The 19561-nt window shown below is 41.4% G+C and overlaps 1 protein-coding gene across 1 annotated transcript in view; it reads left to right on the top strand.

The window, feature by feature from the left end:
* Window positions 1-2561: 2561 nt before the first annotated feature.
* The window catches only part of zbtb10 (zinc finger and BTB domain containing 10), a 106265-nt gene continuing 89265 nt past the window's right edge, over window positions 2562-19561 (top strand). The window contains exon 1 of the mRNA XM_059983520.1: window positions 2562-7467. Coding sequence (XP_059839503.1) covers window positions 6721-7467 — 747 coding nt within the window. The 5' untranslated portion in view covers window positions 2562-6720. The remainder of the gene's footprint in view (window positions 7468-19561) is intronic.

The raw sequence follows: 19561 nt of genomic DNA on the forward strand, positions 1-19561 counted from the left end.
GGCTGGCATGGCTGAAACCAGTGAGCTAAAGCATAAAATTAAATGTTTAAGACAGATGTAAGAGATATTTCTTCCCTCAGAGAGTAATGAACTTGTGGAATTCTCTACCATAGAAGCCTGTAGAGGCCAAGTTGTTGACTATATTTAAAGAGATAGATCTCTAAGCACAAAAGGCAATGAGGCACTTGGGGATTGTGTGGGAATGTGGTATTGAGATAAAGGAACAGCCATAATTATACTGAATAGTTGAGCAGGTCAGTGAAGGGCTCAGTGACCTCACTAAGTGATGTGTTCAAGGTTTCTTAAGTTCCATGGTGTTTCATGCTTAGGGACACGATGGTTGCCAAGGATCAGAGACCCAGAGATTATAATGGTCTGAGGTCCAGGAATCAGAACCCAAACAGGCATCAATGCCCCTAGGACCAGACATCCTGCCACTATGCCATCCCTAGTCCAGTCTTCTGGGCCCAAGGCTAGTTTCAATCTAGACCTGGATGGTGAGCACAGATCATCCATTCCAAAGGGGCAGGTGGTATAGTGTTGGTGGACATAAGCTTGAGATCATATAATGAGTTAAGTACTGGTGTACAGAGATCTGTCACCATATAATATTGATATACTATACTAATGTGTACAGGTCTAATGCCAGTGTTAAATGTAGTTTCAAGGTGATTTTTGTTTGAAATGTATACATAGGCATAATAAACTGTAAGAATGTTTGAAATATCATCCTTCCCACAATCTTTCTCTCCCCGATTTTACTTTACTAGAGATACATACATAAGAGTGAACATGAGGAAATCTCAGACTGGTTGATGCTGCAAAATACAGAAACCCACAGACCACTGTCAGAGAGGAAAGGTGACCACAGCATCCCAGCATAGGTCAGTGGGAAAAGCTTGGTTCTCTGGAAGGAAGTTAACAGTTTGCCTTTGTGAAAGTAAACACACATATATACTGTATATATAGTTTTTTTTTCTGAATACCCCAGAATGTTGATTTTGAATGTATTGATACAGAGATTTGAAGACTACGGTGCTTCAAATAATATACAGAAATGGATATCTCTTGCATTGTCTCTTCTTCTTAAACATATTCAATATCATTTCATATCGGCCACAGATACTGGACATAATTTGAGCTGTCTAACCTATATTGCTTTCAGGAGCTAATTAATATTATAGTGAGGATTGCTGCACCCTCATGCACAGAAAGCCTCAGCTACTAATCTTGGTCACAGGCCCTACTCACAATCCATCCCTCAAATTGAACATAATTTTAGTAACCTTTATGGCAGAGCTTGCAGGTCATTCACTTTCCAAACTCAATGCTATTCAAGAAATTTCAGTGAGCTAATAAACACTGCAGCCACAGGGCAGGAATAGTGGAAGGAGTATTGTTCTGGGTATTGGATGAGTTACTAATCAAGCAGCTGTGCTCCAGCGGTGTTAAGCTGTCATTGCTGCACATATCCACACAGATGTGGAGTATTCCATCACTATCTTGACTGGTGCCTTGTGGATAAAGAAAAACCTCAGATAGACCAAATGCTGAGTCACAGGCCACTGAATACTCAACCTCTGACTTGTTCTTGTAGTCATTATGTTAATTTAGTCAATCCAATTAAATGTGGCCAATGCAACTTTAGGATATTGATGGGTCAGGGTGAGGGGTAGTGCTCAGTAATGACTGTCTAGGATTGGTGGCTAGAATCTTCTTGCTGGAATAGAGATTTTTGTCTTCTTTTCCTCAACCAGCAAAATTTTAAAAACACAGAAGAGAAAATAGACAACATAGTTTCTGTCATTTGCAAGCACCTCATCTACAGAGATAAGAATGGCATTCAGATTTGAGGGCTTCATCCTGTATGTTGAATGGTGTAAACTAAAAATTGAGAAAAAGATAGTTTAAAGTTCCAAATGTGGTTAAGGATTAGCTCAAATTATAATGCATAACTGAAATTCTCAATACAAATGCTTATTTCAGTGTCGTCCTGTAAAGATCAAAATACATCAAAGACAAATCTCCAATCTTTGTAGTTTAATTATAACATTTTTGCTGCATGGCATTGATAACACTCTGGACTAAATTGCTTTTTATCTAAAAAATCTAGACAAAAAAATCTAATCCATTTCTGAAATCCAAAGACCATTCTTTTTTGATGTTTGTCCCAACAGCCACTGTAAGTAGTTCAATGTGTGTGAAGTTCTATGGGATTTCTTCCAACAGTTGTTAAAAGAAACTTCTAAAAGTATGGAAGTATCTTTCACAGAGTGAAAAAAATGCCAGCTATTTTGCGTCTCAAAAAGTACAAATTCAAAGGTAGTTTTCCGTGTTAATGGTTTGGGGTTATTTGTTCCCACAAAGCCCATTTGCTAAGTTTAACTCTCAGATGCAGTGTTGTTTATGTTGAAATACTTTTGTTATAATTTATGACTCATGATTGAAATAAAGCAGTAGAGAACACATTCTAAATATTCAGTTTTGATTATTTTTTTAATCAAAACCTTTGAAGGCTCCATGTTAGCTATCCGATAGCCTTTTATAAACATAACTTACATGCATTCTCATTCCAGATATCAGACAGAGGTGGGTTCAAGTCATCCTGTTCTCAATATTTAGTCTTGCCAAAGGACACTGTAAGTGTTCATCACAGTGTTTCCTGGCACCAAATCCTGATATCACATTGGGAAATCATTCAGAAAGAAAATAAAATCAACTTAACTAAACTTTATTCACTAAAAAATATTAAATCTTGCATTACCATATGTCATACAGAAACTAGACACATTTGTCAATTTCAAATATAAAAATACAACCTTTGATGTAAGCTCTCAGTTGAGATCCATGAAACAAAAAAAACCAATGAAAATATAAATATAACCAATGAAAACTGCATATAAAATTTTATTGAACTCTTATACAATGGTTTTTACTTTTAATTTTTAAATGCATACTTATAACCAATTATGCATTTCAAAAATGCTTTAAAACACAAAGTCAATGTTGAATGATGACAAATCCACTATTAAGGAAGTTTAGAAAGGGTACAATACCAAGTTAACCAAGACTACCTCAGTGCTCCTGGGATGACATAACCTCATGAATTATGGGGAAAGTGTATGCAAGGCTGCCTTGGGTTTACAGACCTCAAAAGCCTGCAAGATATTGTTAAGTTGGGAAATTAAGACAGATTTTTTTAAGTAGACCAGGAAGAGGTGTAAGGGTTATTAGATTTGCAATAGAAATATGAATCTCTCTGGACGAGCTGGATGTAAGGGGAGTAAAAAGACACCTCCACAGAACATCACCACCAGAGGAGTTCACTATGAAATGGGTTTCTGAATCAGTCTTCAACAGAGAAAATGATAATAATTCCAACTTGAAGTGTAGTAGAATCAGAGAATAAAAGAGGGGGAAGTCTAATGTCCACAAACACCTCCCAGAAGTCTCATTAATCAGTCACCCAAGAACAGCATAGGAAGAATCCTTGCCTTTAACATCTCAAACTCTATCAACATGAGATTCATCAGCACCATTGTACCCAAACACCGGTGACAAATTGACTCACATCTTCTCTAGCACCACCTCAATGAAGCCACCATAAATTAGAAGAAAGAGTAGACCTCTCACCCCCTCCCCCAGCTAAGGTGACCACCATTAGATAAAATAATATCTGATCTGATTTCTGACATCCCTTTTACTGGCCATAACTTTTCATCCTCTTGATTATCAAGAACCTGTCTTTGAAAGGATCCTGCTTTCAACAGCCCTTGAGGAAGAGAGTTCCTCAAAATGCCCTATTTTTGTCTTAAATAGGCCAGCCACTTTCTTGGGACGGTTAATCATTTATTTGGAATTCTCCCATGTGAAAATGTATCCACGCTGTAAAGAATTCTGAAAATCTTGTAGGTTTTATTTGTTGAGTATATTAAATATGATTTTATTACTGTATGTCTGATACAATATAAATATTATTTCAGGTAATTGTATGTCTAGGGTTTTTTAAAACTTAAATGAATGCAACATTAGTTTAAAACTAATAAGGAACACCTTCACAGTTTACAACATTTTGCTTAATAAAAATACCTTCCTAGAAATTATCCTTCTTATGAGTACCTCTAGATAGATTTTCATGTCTTTATTTGCAAGTGTAGTTCTAAGCATTTTGATAAATCTTCTCATCCTCTCCTGAGGTAAATACCTGGGGTCAAGCATGACTTATTTCCACTATAGTTATGTGGGTTTTAAGATGGGAAAAGAGTCCAATGCAGAATCTTCAGACTCCAGTACAGATGAGGATTGTGGGCTGCTTAGAATGAAGTTCAGTCCTCTCACTCCTTCTGCAGGGCTATTGCATACTCCCACATTGAAATCAAGATACCTGATGCATTTTCAAATGCTCTGATCCCACCTTGAGCAACACAGGTCTGTAATTTCCATGAGGTGTTGAGGAGATTGATTTTTAGTGAAACTTTAAGAATATTTTAAGAACGTTTTGTATGATCTACTAGACATAATTTGATGTAGTAGAGCTCAGAGTACCATTCTGTTTTCCCAGATTTGGTATGAGATCTGCCCACCATGGGCAATTAATGGCAATAAGAGATAGAATTTAGAAGAGTACAACACAGGAAATGGACCTACAGCCCACAATGTCTGGACCAACAATTTAAACTATGGTGAAGCAAATTTGATGGGCCAAAAGGCCTAATTCTGCTCCTGTCTTATGGTCTAACACGAAGAATAAGAATTATACTGAAAGGGAGAATAAGCAAGTTCAAAAAATTTGTGATGAAAGCTACCACATGATTGCGAAAAAAAAATTGATCAGATAAAAGCAGGATCTTTTCAAAGGCAGGTTCTTAATAATCAAGAGGGAGACAGGAGTATAGTTGAATTTTCGGGTAGTGACCCTTCAGCAGACAGGGAAAAAAAGATGAAGAGTTAGAATTAGAAGGTGGAGGGAGGGGAGGAAGAAACACAAGGTGATAGGTGAAACTGGGAGGGGCAGGGGTGAAGTAGAGCCAGAAGGCTGATTATGGTTAAAGAGATACAGGGCTGGTGAAGGGGAAAACTGATAGAATTGGACAGAAGGCCATAGAAGAAAGAAAAAGAGGGAAGAGCACCAGAGGAAGCAATGGGCAGGCAAGGAGATAAGGTGAGAGAGGGAAAAGGGGATGCAGAATAGAGAAGGGGATTACTGGAAATTCAAGAAATCAATGTTCGGTTGGGGGGCTTCATTTCCAGATCAGCTCAATACCTTTTCATGCTTGCCCTGACTATGGAGGCACATTCACGAACTCTCACAGCCCATGATGACCCTGTGATTTCAGTTTCTGAAGCTGGCGTGAAAACATCCTTCACGAAGGTGAATCCATGGAAAGCAGCTGGCCCAGACAGGGGTACCTGGCTGAGTACCAAAGACCTGTGTTCACCAATAACTTAACCTGTCGCTTTGGCAGTCTGAAGTACCCACCTCCTTCGAATAGGTTGCAATAATGCCGGTGCCCAAGAAAAACGGGGTAACCTATCTCAATTCCTCTGTGATGGAGTGCTTTGAGAGGTTGGTCTTTAGGGTTCTGACTCAAAAATGTCGACTGTCTTTTTCTCTCCACTGGTGCTGCTCCACCAGGAAGCAGCTCGTTATATTTTTATGCTCTTTAAGTCAAATCTCACAGATTTGGCAACGGTGTATCACATTCTGTCTCCTCTTGTTCTCATTGCCAGTCTGTGGCAACACTTTCTTTTTATTTTATTGTCACTTTCTGCCTATGGCCAATTCTGTCTGCTACTTACAGCTCACCCTCTTTCTACCACCCCTATCACGTTGTTTCAAGATCTTCACAACCTTCAGCAACAGATTAACGGAGAAAACAGAAGTGATACTAACATTTTTTAAAAATCGGCTTGAATAAAGGTATTTATAATAAATTCATCTTATTCTACCGCCCTTTAATAACCACGTCGTTAAATTATCTTAATTCAGTATTCAGTAGTTCAAAGTGCTGTACATTCCACATCTGATCAGTGTATCCCTGAACAAACAATAACCCGCAAAAGCAACAGCACCCCCGGCATTAAAGGGACGAGGAGGGAATCCAGTGCCGGAGTAACCCGGCGCTAGTTCAACCAGGAGAGTAATTCCAGTGTGTTTACCGTGACTCTGCACATTAATGTCAGGCGCAACGATCTCAGGTGGATAAGTCGCGAGGAGAGTCTCGTTGACATGCAAGGGGGAAGGAGGCTTGGCCAGGATTCGGACACAGAGCGAGGGTGACCCGGCCATTGGCTGGCCAGGGGGAGAGCCGCGGCCGACCGACCAGCCAGCCGGCGGTTCGCGCGGCGCGGTGCAGTGTGGGAGTCAGGGTTGGCCGTTGGCGTCCGCTGCGTGTCTCGCGGACTCAGACCGCTGCGACCTGGCGCTGGGGCGCGCGGACCCACGGAGCGTGCGAGCGAGCGAGGGAGGGAGCCTGGGCGCGCGGCCGCTCGCAGCGGGACAAAAAACAGGCGAGTGAACGGACGCTGGGCGACGGCGAGCCGCAGGCTCCACTCGGCGCCCGGGCCCCGCAGGCACAAGGGTACGAGACCCGCTCCTAACTTTTCGAATTAACCTGACGCCGGAGGAACGAAAGGAAAGGGAATCTCGGGAAGCGAAAAGCCTCCCCCATCCCCCCCCACCTTGGCTCGAATCGGATCGGCGCCACACAAACACACACAATGTCCGGTGAGAGGAACAGGCGCTCGCTGGCTTTCCGAACCGGGGCAGCGGGAGCCGCCGCCAACGCGGTGAAAATAGAAGCTGATCTCGATACCCACAACAACACGGAGGCCTCCAATGGGGCCCTCGGCCGGAGTAGTCCGAACAAGCCGGCTGCTCTTCTTGCGGTGGACGGCGGAGACGGAGCCAAGGAGAAGGCCGCTCAGGATCAGGAGGAGGACTGGGTGGAGACGGTGGTGGTAGACGATGTGTACCCAGAGCAAGAAGTGTCGGTGCGAGTGGTGGACGGCGGCTCCATTAGCAGCAACGAGTCGGAGGAGGAGGAGGCGGCGAACGGACCCAGGAGCGAAGGGCCTGCCCTGACCCCCGGGGATGGCACTGGAGTTCGAGTCGGACGAGAGGACGAAGAGGAGGAGGAGGAGGATGAAGAAACGAGCAGTTATAGCCGGCCAGGAGCCGGTTTAACCCTGTTGGGGAGACCGCAGTCCTTCTTGTTACCGCAGCAGCGCACTTTCCAGAGGTCGTGGCTGCAGGAGTTCCCGTGGCTTCAGTACGAGCAGGAGACAGGCCTTATGTATTGCTCTTGGTGCCTTCGGGCGAACAGCGGCACGGGGAGCTGCAATAACCGCAACAAGTTCGTGAAAGGCAGTCGCAATTACAGGAGGACCACGTTATTGCGGCACCACCTCTACGCCGAGCACCGGGAGAATGACCCTGCGGCTGTGGCTACAGCTGCCTGTATGGAGGTGAGGCAACTAAAAAATTACCCTGCTAAAAGCAGCCTCGGCCTCTCCAGCAAGGGTAGGGGGCGTAAAGTAGCCATTGCTGTGACTCCATTTACTTCACACTTAAGAGCTCGGATTACGTTAGTAGCCCCTCAGGGTACATTAGCCTTTATGGCTTTGGGACGTCTCTTTCCCCCCCCCCCCCCCCGTCCCATTTGGCTAAATCCCACCCCCCACCCCTAACTCCCGACGGCCTGTGCAGGACAGATTGAATTCGGTTCAGATCTATTGATCGGAACGGAATTTGATCTCGTACCCTGTTTACATGGCATCGTGTCGCTGGATCAGGACATAGCTGCGACGGGGAGTTTTGGGGGATCACATTACTGACCAGTATACGCTGTTCGGGGAATCGAGAGGAGAAGGCACCGATAAAAGGCAAACTGATAGCTTGAATTCTTGGGCTGTAACGCGACTTTAAATTCATTAAGTTCCACAAAGCCACAAAGAAATCTTGTTTTGAGAATTTGATGCAGAGTCGCGAACTTTGAGTTGGTCGGCGTCAGTTTTTTTTTCAAATCCACTCAATCCTGGAATGTGAACGGGGTGTTTTTGTGAAGCTGCAATATTAAAATAATCGAAGTTAGAAATATTTTCATCAGACTTTGAGTTCTTCCCTAAAAACCCTTTGGAATTTTACTAAAATGTTTTAAAAGCTGCAAAACGTGGGGAATTATGGTTTGGGTTGTCACTAAGCAGATCCATTTTAATCTACGAAGTAAATTAGAGATTTGGTTCTGCAGGCAATCAAAATGTAATAAATTAGATGTACCTGCTTTTACTCCCGGTGGTATTAGCTTGAATTATCACTATATTTTGAAGGGAAATCAAGAATTGGAATCTGCTTTCAGTCCATTGTCAAGACAGTTATAAATTTCTGGCGCACCATTTACAGACCTATTTCAATTATTGCATTTGTTTCATTCTGTCATGGAATTAGAATAGCTGAAAGAGATTATCTTTATACTAGTTAATAACGGATGAATTTTTTTCAAACGTGTCTGGCAACGCAATTCTTGCTGCTTTTTGTATTTTGTACATGAGAGCAGACTGAAAGCAAACAAACCATTATTTAATTAATGAAAATTTGGATGTAGATGCAATCAACATAGAATAAGGCTGTGGGAGTAATATTTTCTTGGTAAATGACTCAGTTATGCCAATCAAGAGTATTTGCTAATTGAAGAGTATAAAAGTCAACATTAAAATGTGCTAGAATCACTTGTGCTGGCAGTTATATAAACCTTCCTTTATAATGCTTCTTTGCAACTCCCCTAGACCACATTTATAGAGAGGGTAATTTGAAAAGCCACAGCTGCCTTGTGAAAGGTATTGTACCAATCTAAAAGGACAGGCTGTTCTCAAGTTACGGTAATTGCATCTGTCCTAGATGAGTCTGCTGTCAGTCACTTATGTATGCATGTTTATTTTTTTCCTTTTCAGTTCTACACCTTTCTTACCTCATGCATGTCAGTTTCTGTAACAACACAGGTGGAGGATTTGTGGGAGAACTTTTCTGTTAAGTGCAAGCTTGAAGCTATTTCAAGATTACTCTTAATTGGGGAAAAATGATAGTAAGGAATGTAATTTAAAAGCTAAATTAGTAGAGTCCAGGTATTTAAAATTCTGTGACTTTGAGGAAGACTATAGAGTTTTCATTGTGTTTTGATCCATATAGTTATGTGCTGTCACATTAAGGTATGCTTTGAAGTCTTTGATTCATAATATGGATAGAGCCGATTCAAGGCAATTGTTCCCCAGTTTTTTTTAATCACTTGTCATTTGATTGAAGCATTCTGTGGCCTATCTGGCCAAATATAGATAATAGCATTTGCAAATTTAACTTGTTCTGAGATTTGGGATATTTTAACCAGGACATTGAATGCGTCTCATGATTTTTCAACGTAGCAGGGAAAATGTAGTGCCTAGATGTGTTTGTAATTTTTGAGCTTCAAAGCAGTATGTATTCGATACTTTAAAAGTACTCTTGATTAGTCATTGATGCTTTTTTGGGGTTGTCTGGCAGTATTTTGTTTGAGGAAACTGCATTCCCCTGTGTGACCTTTAATTGGATATTTCAAACAAAGTCCAACATTAGTTTTGGAGAAATATTTATTTCCCAGTAAATTTTGTATAACATCACAGAATCTTTTTAAGGTGTATACATATTTCTTAAACACATAATATTCTGCACCCGTTGGAAATGAATGGCATGGCTGGATTCTTAGTGTTTTTTTTGCTAAAATTTAGTCCTTTCAAAAAGTTTCATTTTATTGTGGCAAAATATTTACTTAATGGGAACATTAATGGCCATATTAAATTTAGCCTCTTGAAAATATGAGTAAAGGAGCATCTTTTTCAGCTGAAATTTGATAGTGTGTACTTTCAATATTGAATTAATACTGTACAGACATGATCTTGGCTTAAATTTCCAATTCATAAAGCTTGCTGTTGATAGAATGATTTTACTATAAGTTTTAAAAATTAGTGAATTCACCTGATAACTTGTATTCTAGTTTTAGTTTTATTTTCCTCTGCAATTTTGATTTTTATTATGCCATTATTTCATTTCATGTTTCTGCTTCTAGTTAATAGTCACAATTTTACTCATCCAGTTTGTATGTAAACACTTGCACTATTCTTCAGTTCCTTTAATAACACTACTTAGCTGAAATGATGGCCAGGAATTATTTTTATTAGCATTTGGTGTTTAGTGACAGCTGACAGAATTGACAATCTCTTAGAAAAATGAAGATTGAGTTAAAAAAAAGTAAGTGTTAAGCAAGTTAAACAAGTTAAAGGAATTTTGGGTCTTGGGAACTAGTAGATTTTTGTGATTTTTGTTGATATGTATATACTCAACAGCCACTTTATAGAGTTATAGAAAAGTATGGTGCAGAAACAGCCCCTTCGACCCATCTAGTCAGTGGCAAACCCTTTAAACTGACTACTCCCATCAACCTGCTCTGGGAAAAATACCCCTCCATACCTCTACCTTCCATGTACCTATCCAAACCGCTCACGTTGCAGGCAGCACTTGTGCTGGACGCTCGTTCCACACTCTCACAACCCTCAGAGTGAAGAAGTTTCCACTCATGTTCACCTTAAACCTCTCACCTTTCACTGTTAACCCGTGAGCTGTGGTTGTAGTCCCATCCAACCTCTGTGGAAAAAGCCTGCTTGCATTTACCCTATCTATACTGCTCGTAATTATGTATACCTTTATCAATTTTCCAATCTTCTATGTTCTGAGGAGTGAAGTCCTTGTAAATTTTCTCTGGATGCTCTCAACATTGTTTATGTCTTTCTTGTGGGTACTTGACCAAAACTGCACACAATATTCCAAATTAGGCCTCACCAAAGTGTTATACAACTTCAACATAACATTCTATCTTGTACTCAAGACTTTGATTTGTTAATGCAATGTGCCAAAAGCTTTCTTTACAATCCTATCAACCTGTGATGTCACTTTGAATCAATTATGGACTTGTATTCCCAGATCCCTTTTTTCTGTCACACTCATCAGTGCCCTGTGTAAGATTTGGTCGGACCTACCAAAGTGCAACACCTCGCTCTTGTCTGCATTAAATTCTGTCTGCCATTTTTAACATGACTATGTCTGCTAGATTTTATTATCAGTGTACATACATGTTACCACATAAAACCCGAGATTCTTTTTCCTGCAAGCCTAGTTAGCAAATTATAGAACAGTAGCTATAAACAGGATACGTGAACAAAATGTCTAAATGCAAATATAAGTAATGGGAGCATGAAATAACAGGATAAGAGTTTTTAAAGTGAGAGCATTGATTGTAGGAACACCAGAAATAGAATGTGTAATTATCCCCTTTTATTCAATAGCCTGATAGTTGAGGGATAATAACTGTTCTTGAACCTGGTGATGTGAGTCCTGAGGCTCCTGTACCTTCCACCTGATGGTAGCAGTGAGAAAAGAGCATAGCCTGGGTGGTGATGGATACTGCTTTTCTACACCAATGTTGCATTTAGATGTGCTCAATGGTTGGGAAGGCTCTATCTGTGAGGTACTGGGCTGAATTTATCACCTTTTCGTAGGATTTTTCAACTCGAAGTCACTTGTATTCCCATATTAGTCAGTAATGCAGCCAGTCAGCACACTTACCACCGTGCATCTATAGATGTTTGCCAAGGTTTTTGATGACATCTGAACCTCCGCAGACCAAACATCTGCGTTGAGTCGTTCAGATGAAACATCAGATGGGGAAGAAATGTGATGTACATGACTTGTACCACGGATTGATTGTTTGTGAGTACTTAACAACTGCTGACCTCCTGGGATATTCACGCACAACACTCTCTAGAGTTACAGAAAACATTTGGTGAGTGGCATTTCTGTGGGCGAAAGCATCTTGTTAACGAGAGGAGTCAGAGGAGAATGGCTGGGCTGGTTCATACTGACATAAGATGGCAGTAACTGAAATAACCATGTGTTGCGACAGAAGTTTGCGGAAGAGCCCCTCTGAATGCACAATATGCCGAACCTTGAAGTAGATGGGTTACAACAGTAGAAGACTGCGAGCATGCCCAATAAAGTTGCTGCTGAGTATACATGGACTTCAATAAGCATTTGATATGTCATGAAGTTTGACCATCCTAAAAAGCTCTGGAGAAAATTATAAAAGTTTCCCTTCAAGTCAAAAGTAAGGCCACTGCTATATTAATGTATTAGTGTTTTGGTGTACATGGTTTAATTTCCAAATTTTAAGGTGAAAGCTGTGGAACTACACTGAACTGTTAGGAGTGGAATAATAGATTTAAAGTGAAAAATAATGGTGATGGATGAGTTTTTATTTTGGGAATATTTTCAGTTTGGTTCCTCATCATCAGGGTCTGGCCTGTGGCGTAGCGGCATTAGTGCTGGACTTTGGGGCAAGAGGTCCAGAGTTCAGATCCAGCTGGCTCCCGTTAAGAGCTAGTGATCTTTTTTAAAAAAAAAACTCACCCAGTGGAAGGCAATGGCAAACCACTGTATAACTTGCCTAGTACGCGATTCCCAAACGTCAGAGCAGTGTGGAAGGAAATCGTCCACTACCTGGAAATAATTCTGGATGCAACCTACCTATATATATCTTCATCATTATGTGTCCAGATGTAGGTGATCATGGTTTAATGACTATTGATTGTTCTTGGGAAATTTTCTGCGGAAGTGGGTTGCAGAAGTCTTTCTGGGCCATGTCTTTACAAGATGGTTGATCCCAACCATTATTAATACTCTTCAGAACTTGTATGGAAGGTGCCAGGTGAAAAACCAATAAGAGGAAAGATCAAAGGGTTGGGGGGGAGGGAAGCAGGGAGGGGATAGGCAGGAGAGGTGAAGAAGGAATGTAAGGGGAAAGCACTGTGGATAGTAGAAGAAGGCAGAATCATGAGAGAGGTGATAGGCAGCTAGAAGAGGAGGCAGAGTGAAAGTGGGATGGTGGAAGGGAGAGGGAGGGAATTACCAGAAGTTGCAGAATTCAATGTTCATACCAAGGGGCTGGAGACTACCCAGATGGTAGGTGTTGCTCCTCCAACCTGAGTTTGGCCTCATCATGGCAGTAGAGGAGGCCATGTATGGAATTCTCCAATATTAGCATTGAATTCTCCAACTTCCAGTAATTCTTTCCTTTTATTGGTTTTTCACCGGGAATGTTCCACCCTCCCCCCACCTTCTTTATAGGGCCACTGCCCCCTCCTCCTTCAGTCCTGATGAAGGGTCTCGGCCCGAAACGTTGACTGCTCATTTCAACGGATGCTGCCCGACCTGCTGAGTTCATCCAGCTTTGTACGTGTTGATTTGACCACAGCATCTGCAGTGTACTTTGTGTTTGGTTTCACTCCAATTTGCCAATCAGAGCAACAGTTGCACAGTAGATGCCATTTCATTGGCTCTTCACTCAACCCAGGTACGTCTAGACAGGAAAGATGTGTATATCAAGATGCTCTTTATTGACTGATGCTTGGAATTCAATACTGTCATCTCCTCAAAACTAGACAATAAGCTTCAAGACCATAGCCCCTCTATACCTCCATGCCTCTTTCATCAATCGATCCTTGACTTCCTCACTTGTGGACCCCAGTCAGTTTTGATTGGCAGCAACATCTCCACATTCTCCATCACCACAGGTGCACAACTCCAATGCCGTATTAAGTTTGCTCATATAGGCCGAATCAAAGTAGGTGATCTGACTGCGAGGCGCTATAACAACAAATATTTACTCAATGTCAGCAAGATCAAGCAGTTGATTATTGACTTCCGGAGGAGGAAACCAGAGGTCCATGAGCCAGTCCTCATTGGAGGGTCAGAAGTGAAGAGGATCAGCAACCATAAGTTCCTCGGTGTTGCCATTTCAGAAGACCTGTCCTGGTACCAAACTATGGACTTGCATTCAAGGACATTTCATCTCATGTTCGTGCTATTTATTGCTTGTTTGTTTATTTATTATTATTATATTTTTGTTTTTACACAGTTTCTCTTTTTGCATACTGGTGAATGCCCTCGTTGGTACAGTCTTTCATTGATTCTGTTATGGTTATTATTCTATTATGGATTTATTGAGTATACCCTCAAGAAATTTTTTTCCAATTTGGGTATCGGATTTATCCCTTCAATATCACCTAATAAAAATAATATTGGATTATGTGGAAGTTGTATTCTAATAATTTGTTCCAATAAAACTCTTAAATTTGTCCAAAAAGGTTGAATTTTAGAACAAGACCAAGTAGAATGTAAAAAAGTACCAATTTCTTGGTTACATCGGAAACATTGATCAGATAAATTTGGGTTTAATTTATTTATTTTTGTGGTGTAATATATAATTGATGTAAAAAGTTATATTGCACTAATCTTAACCGGACATTTATTGTATTTGTCAAACTCTCAAGACATTGTCTTGATTTATGGACTCCTTGTTTAATTGCCTGTTTTTGAATCAAATTATACATACAAGAAATTAATTTTTAATCTTTTTAATAAATATCAGAAAGAATTTATAAAAATTGTATTGGCAGTAGCCAAAAAGGCTATTGCAGTTACTTGGAAATCGGATGCATATTTAAGTATAGATCGTTGGAAGAAAGAAATTTATAGCTGTATTCCACTTGAAAAAATTACTTATAATTTAAGAAACATAATATGAAACATTTTTGAAAATTTGGCGCCCTTATTTACAAAAGACAGGATTAAATATATAGATGCTCCGAAGATGAAATAATTGGTTATTTGGGGAAAGAAATAAATATATATACTAAAGTTATTACGAACTCCATGGAGCATGTGGGGATCTTCCAATATCCAGGTACTCTTTCTTTCTTTTTTTTTCTTTCTTTCTCGTTTTTTTCTATAGGGATGCTGGAGGGAGGGGTTAAGGGGAGGGGGGATGGGTAATATACATTTTTTTCTCTACTTTTATTTTGTAACTACTTGAAATACAATAAAAAAAGTTTTAAAAAAAGATTTTATTTCCCAGTTTACTTATTGTTTCATTTTTTATATATATAATTGCTCAGTTAGAGCATTAGGAAGGCCATGCAGGATAGTGGAATATGGGAAGTTAGGGAGATCTCCAGTGTTCCTGATGACTACAGCTGTGAGAAGTGCATCCAGCTGCAGCCTCTAACAATCCACATTAAGGATTCAGAGCTGGAACTGGATGAACTTCAGATCATTTGGGGGTTGATAGACAGAACATGCAGTTACACCTGAGGTGCTAGACAGAGGAAAATCTGTAACAGTCAGGATGGTTAAAGGTATTAAATAGCTAGTGCAGAGTACACCTTTAGCCATCTCCCTCAACAAGAGGTATACCACTTTGGATACACTTTGGGAATGATGTAGGAGGGGAAAGGCAGTGTTCAGGTCTTTGGCACTGAGTCTAGCTCTGTGGCTCAGAAGAGACTAGGTGAGCTGTAGTGATGGGGATTTGTTAGTTGGGGGACCAGAAAGGAGTTTCTGTGAATGAGAATGATATTCCCTGATGGTATGTTGCTTTCTGGGTGCCATTGCCCAGGACATCTTGGATTGAATCCTCAGCATTCTTAAGTGGGAGGGTGAACAGACAGAGGCTGTGGTCCATGTTGGTACCAACGACACAGGTACGAAGAGGGATGAGGTCGTGCAAAACGAGTTTTGGAAGTTACTTAAATAAAAGGACATAACCTCCAGGTCAAATGCTATTGAGGCCAGAAATAGGAAGTTCATACAGTTTAACATATAGCTAAGGAGTTGGTGGTTGCTAAGGAGGGAGGTCTACAGAATTTTGGATCATTGGGCTCTTTCCAGAGAAGGTGGGATCTGCACAGAAGAGACGGCTTGCACTTAAACTGGAGGGTAAGGGAGACTAATATACTTGTAGTAAGGTTTGCTAGTACTGTACAGGGGGATCAGTTTAGTGGAAAGGTCATGGAGACGCATGTTATTTAAAATCTCAAAGTCAGAAATCAAAAGCATGTGTCTTGTGTCCTGAACTGCATATATTTCAATGCAAGAAGTGTCGTATGAAAGGCAGATGAGTTCAGGGCATGATCAATATATGGAATTATGATTTGTTGCCATAAATGAGACTTGGTTGCAGGAGGGATAGGACTGGCAGCTCAGTGTTCCAGTGTTATAGATGCAACAGAGCGAGAGGGATTTTAAAAAAAAAGTGGCATTGCTAGTCAGGGAAAATGTAACGCTGGTGTTCAGTCAGGGCAGGCTGGAGAACTAGTCTAGAGAGCTGTTATGGGTGGAACTGAGGAATAAGAAAGGTATGACCAAGTTAATGGGGCCATATTACAGACCACCCAACAGTCTTCAGGATTTAGAGGAACACATTTGTAGAGGGATCACAGACTGTTGCAAGAAACACAAGGTTGTGATAGTAGATGATTTTTCCATATTGACTGCGACTCCTATACTGTAAAAGAACTAGATGGGATAAAGTTTGTTAAATGTGTTTAGGAAAGTCTCCTTCTTAATCAGTACATAGAAGTCCCAGCGAGAGAGTGCTGTACTTGATCTGCTATTAGCAAATGAGACGGCAGGTGACATAAGTTTGTGTAGGGGAACACTTTGCATATAGTGATCATAATGCCATTACTTTTAAAGTAATATGGAAAAAGATACATCTGGTCTACAGGTTGAGATTCTAAATTGAAGAAAGACCAACTTTGATGGTATCAAAAGAATCTGTCAAGTGTGCGTTGAGTCAGGCTGTTTTTGGCAAAGGTGTACTTAGTAGATAGGAGGTATTCAGAAGTGAAATTCTGAGAGTACAAAGCTTGCATGGGTTTGTCAGAATACAAGGCAAGGATAACAGGTTTAGAGGACCTTGGTTTTTGAGAAATATTGAGGCCCCAGTTAAGGAAAAAAGGTGTGGAGCAGGTAGGAACAAATGAGGTACTTGAGGGGTGGCACGGTAGCATAGTGGTTAGCACAGCTCTTTACAGTACCAGCGATCTGGGTTCAATTCTTGCCGCTGCCTGTATGGAGTTCATACGATCTTCTGTGACCGCGCGAGTTCCCTCCTGGTGCTTCAGTTTCTACCCACAGGCCAGTTAGTAAATTAATTAGTTATTGTAAACTATCCAGTGATGAGGCTGGGCGGCTTGGCTGAAAGAGCTGAAGAAGCCTACTCCATGCTGGAGTAGGCTTATACTCCAAAGAGTATAAGAAATGCAAGAGAACACTTAGATGGAAATGAGGAGGGCTAAAAGAAGGCATGAATTTGCTCTGGCGGACAAGGTGAAGGAGAATCCCAATGACTTCTACAGATGGGTTAAAAGCAAAAGGATTGCAAAGGACAAAATTGGTTCTCTGGAAGATCAGAATAATCTATGTGTGGAGCCAAAAGAGAAGGGATATCTTAAATGGATTTATTGCAACTATATTTACTGGAGAGATAGACAGTCTATAGAAGTGAGGCAAAGCAACAGTGATGTCATGGACCTGTATACTATACAGATTACAGAGGAGGAGCTATTTTGCTGTCTTGAGGCAAATCAGGGTGGATAAGTGCAGAAATTGCAGTGACAGGTGAGATATTGGAGGACAGCTAATGTTGCTCTGCTGTTTAAAATGGGCTCTAAGAGTAAACTGGATAATAGGCTGGTAAGCCTGACGACATTAGTGGAAAAGTTATTGGAAGGTTTTCTAAGGGACCAAATATGATTATTTGGATAGACAGGGACTGATTAGGAATAGTCAGCATGGCTTTGTGTGTGTTAGATTGTGTATAACCAATCATAGAGTTTTATTTAGAAGAAGTTACCAGGAAAGTTGATGAAAGCAAGTTAGTGGATGTTGTATAAATAAACTTTAGTAAGGCAGTTGACAATTCCCCACATGGGAGGTTGGTCAAGAAGGTTCAATTGCTTGGCATTCAAGATGAGGTACTAGATTTGATCAAACATTGGCTTTGTGGGAGAAGCTGAAGGGTGTTGTTAAATGGTTGCCTCTGATTTGGGGCCTGTGGTTAGTGGAGTGCTGCGAGAATCAGTGCTTGGTATATTGTTATATCAATGATATAATTTTTACAGCCAAGTTTTCCAGCTGGTCCAGATCCTGCTGCAAGCTTTGATAGTCTTGCTCGCTGTCCACTGCACCCCCCAATCTTGGTATCGTCCACAAAATTGCTGATCCAGTTAACCACATTATCATCCAGGTTGTTAATATAAATGACAAGCAACAACTTACCAAGCATTGATTCCCACAGCACTCCTAGTCACAGGCCTCCAGTCAGAGAGGCAACCATCTACTAACACTCTCTGGCCTTTTCTTTCTTCCATGGCCTTCTGTTTCTTCTACTAATTTACTTCCCAGCTCTTTATTTCACCTCTTCCTCCCCCTTCAGGTTTCATCTATCAGTTTGCTTCTCTCTCCCCCACCCCAACTCCTCGGCTTTTTTTCTCCAGTCCTGCTGAAGTGCCGAAGGGTTTTGGCCTGAAATGTTAACTGCACTCTTTTTCCTAGATGCTGCCTGGCCTGCTGAGTTCCTCAAGCATTTTCTGTGTGTGTTGCTTGGATTTCCAACACCTGCAGCTTTTCTCTTGTTTGTGATTGTATATAGTGACGTGTGTACTTTGGTAATACACTTTGAAGTTGGAAAGAAGAGGTAAAAAAAAGCTACACGTAATTGTAAAAACACAAAATGCTGGCAGAACTCAGCAAGCCAGACAGCATCTATGGGAGAAGGTAGTGACGACGTTTCGGGCCGAAACCCTTCATCAGGAGTGAAGTAACATGGGATGGTGGAGAGGGGATAAGAAGTGGGGGGAGGGATGAAGTAGAGAGCTGGGAAGTGATAGGCTGGAGGGAAATGGGCTAGGGGGAAGGTAGAGAATTATGGGAAATAAAAGAGAAAGAAAGGTAGGGCTGGGGGGAGATTATAGTGAGGGGGGAAAAAGAGAGAGAAAGAGAACCAGACTAAAATAATAGATAGGGATGGGGGTAAAGGGGGGGGGCAGGGGTATCAATGGAGGTCTGTGAGTTGGATGTTCATGCCAGCAGGTAGGAGGCTACCTAGGCAGGAGATAAGGTATTGCTCCATCAACTTGCGTGTGTCCTCATCTTGATGGTAGAGGAGGCCATGGACAGACATGTCGGAGTGGGAGTGGTCTGTGGAATTGAAGTGTGTGGCCACAGGGAGATCCCGCCACTGCTGGAGGACTGAGCGCCGGTGTTCGGTGAAACGATCTCCCAGTCTGTGGTGGGTCTCCCCAATGTATAAATGGCCACATCGGGAGCACCAGATACAGTATATCACCCCAGTTGACTCGCAGGTGAAGTGGTGCCTCACCTGAATGGACTGTCTGGGGCCTGGGATGGTGGTGAGGGAAGAAGTGTGGGGGCAGGTATAGCACTTCTTCCGTTTGCAGGGATGAGTGCCCAGAGGGAGGTCGTTGGGAAGGGATGGGGGGGATGACTGGACAAGAGAGTCGCATAGGGAGCAATCCCTGAGGAAAGCCGAGAGTGGGGGGGGAGGGGAAGATGTGACTGGTGGTGGGATCACGTAGAAGGTGGTGGAACACCTCCGTTTCACCAAACACCGGTGCTCAG

The sequence above is a fragment of the Hypanus sabinus genome, chromosome 1 (assembly GCF_030144855.1).
Source record: "Hypanus sabinus isolate sHypSab1 chromosome 1, sHypSab1.hap1, whole genome shotgun sequence".
Taxonomy (NCBI): domain Eukaryota; kingdom Metazoa; phylum Chordata; class Chondrichthyes; order Myliobatiformes; family Dasyatidae; genus Hypanus; species Hypanus sabinus.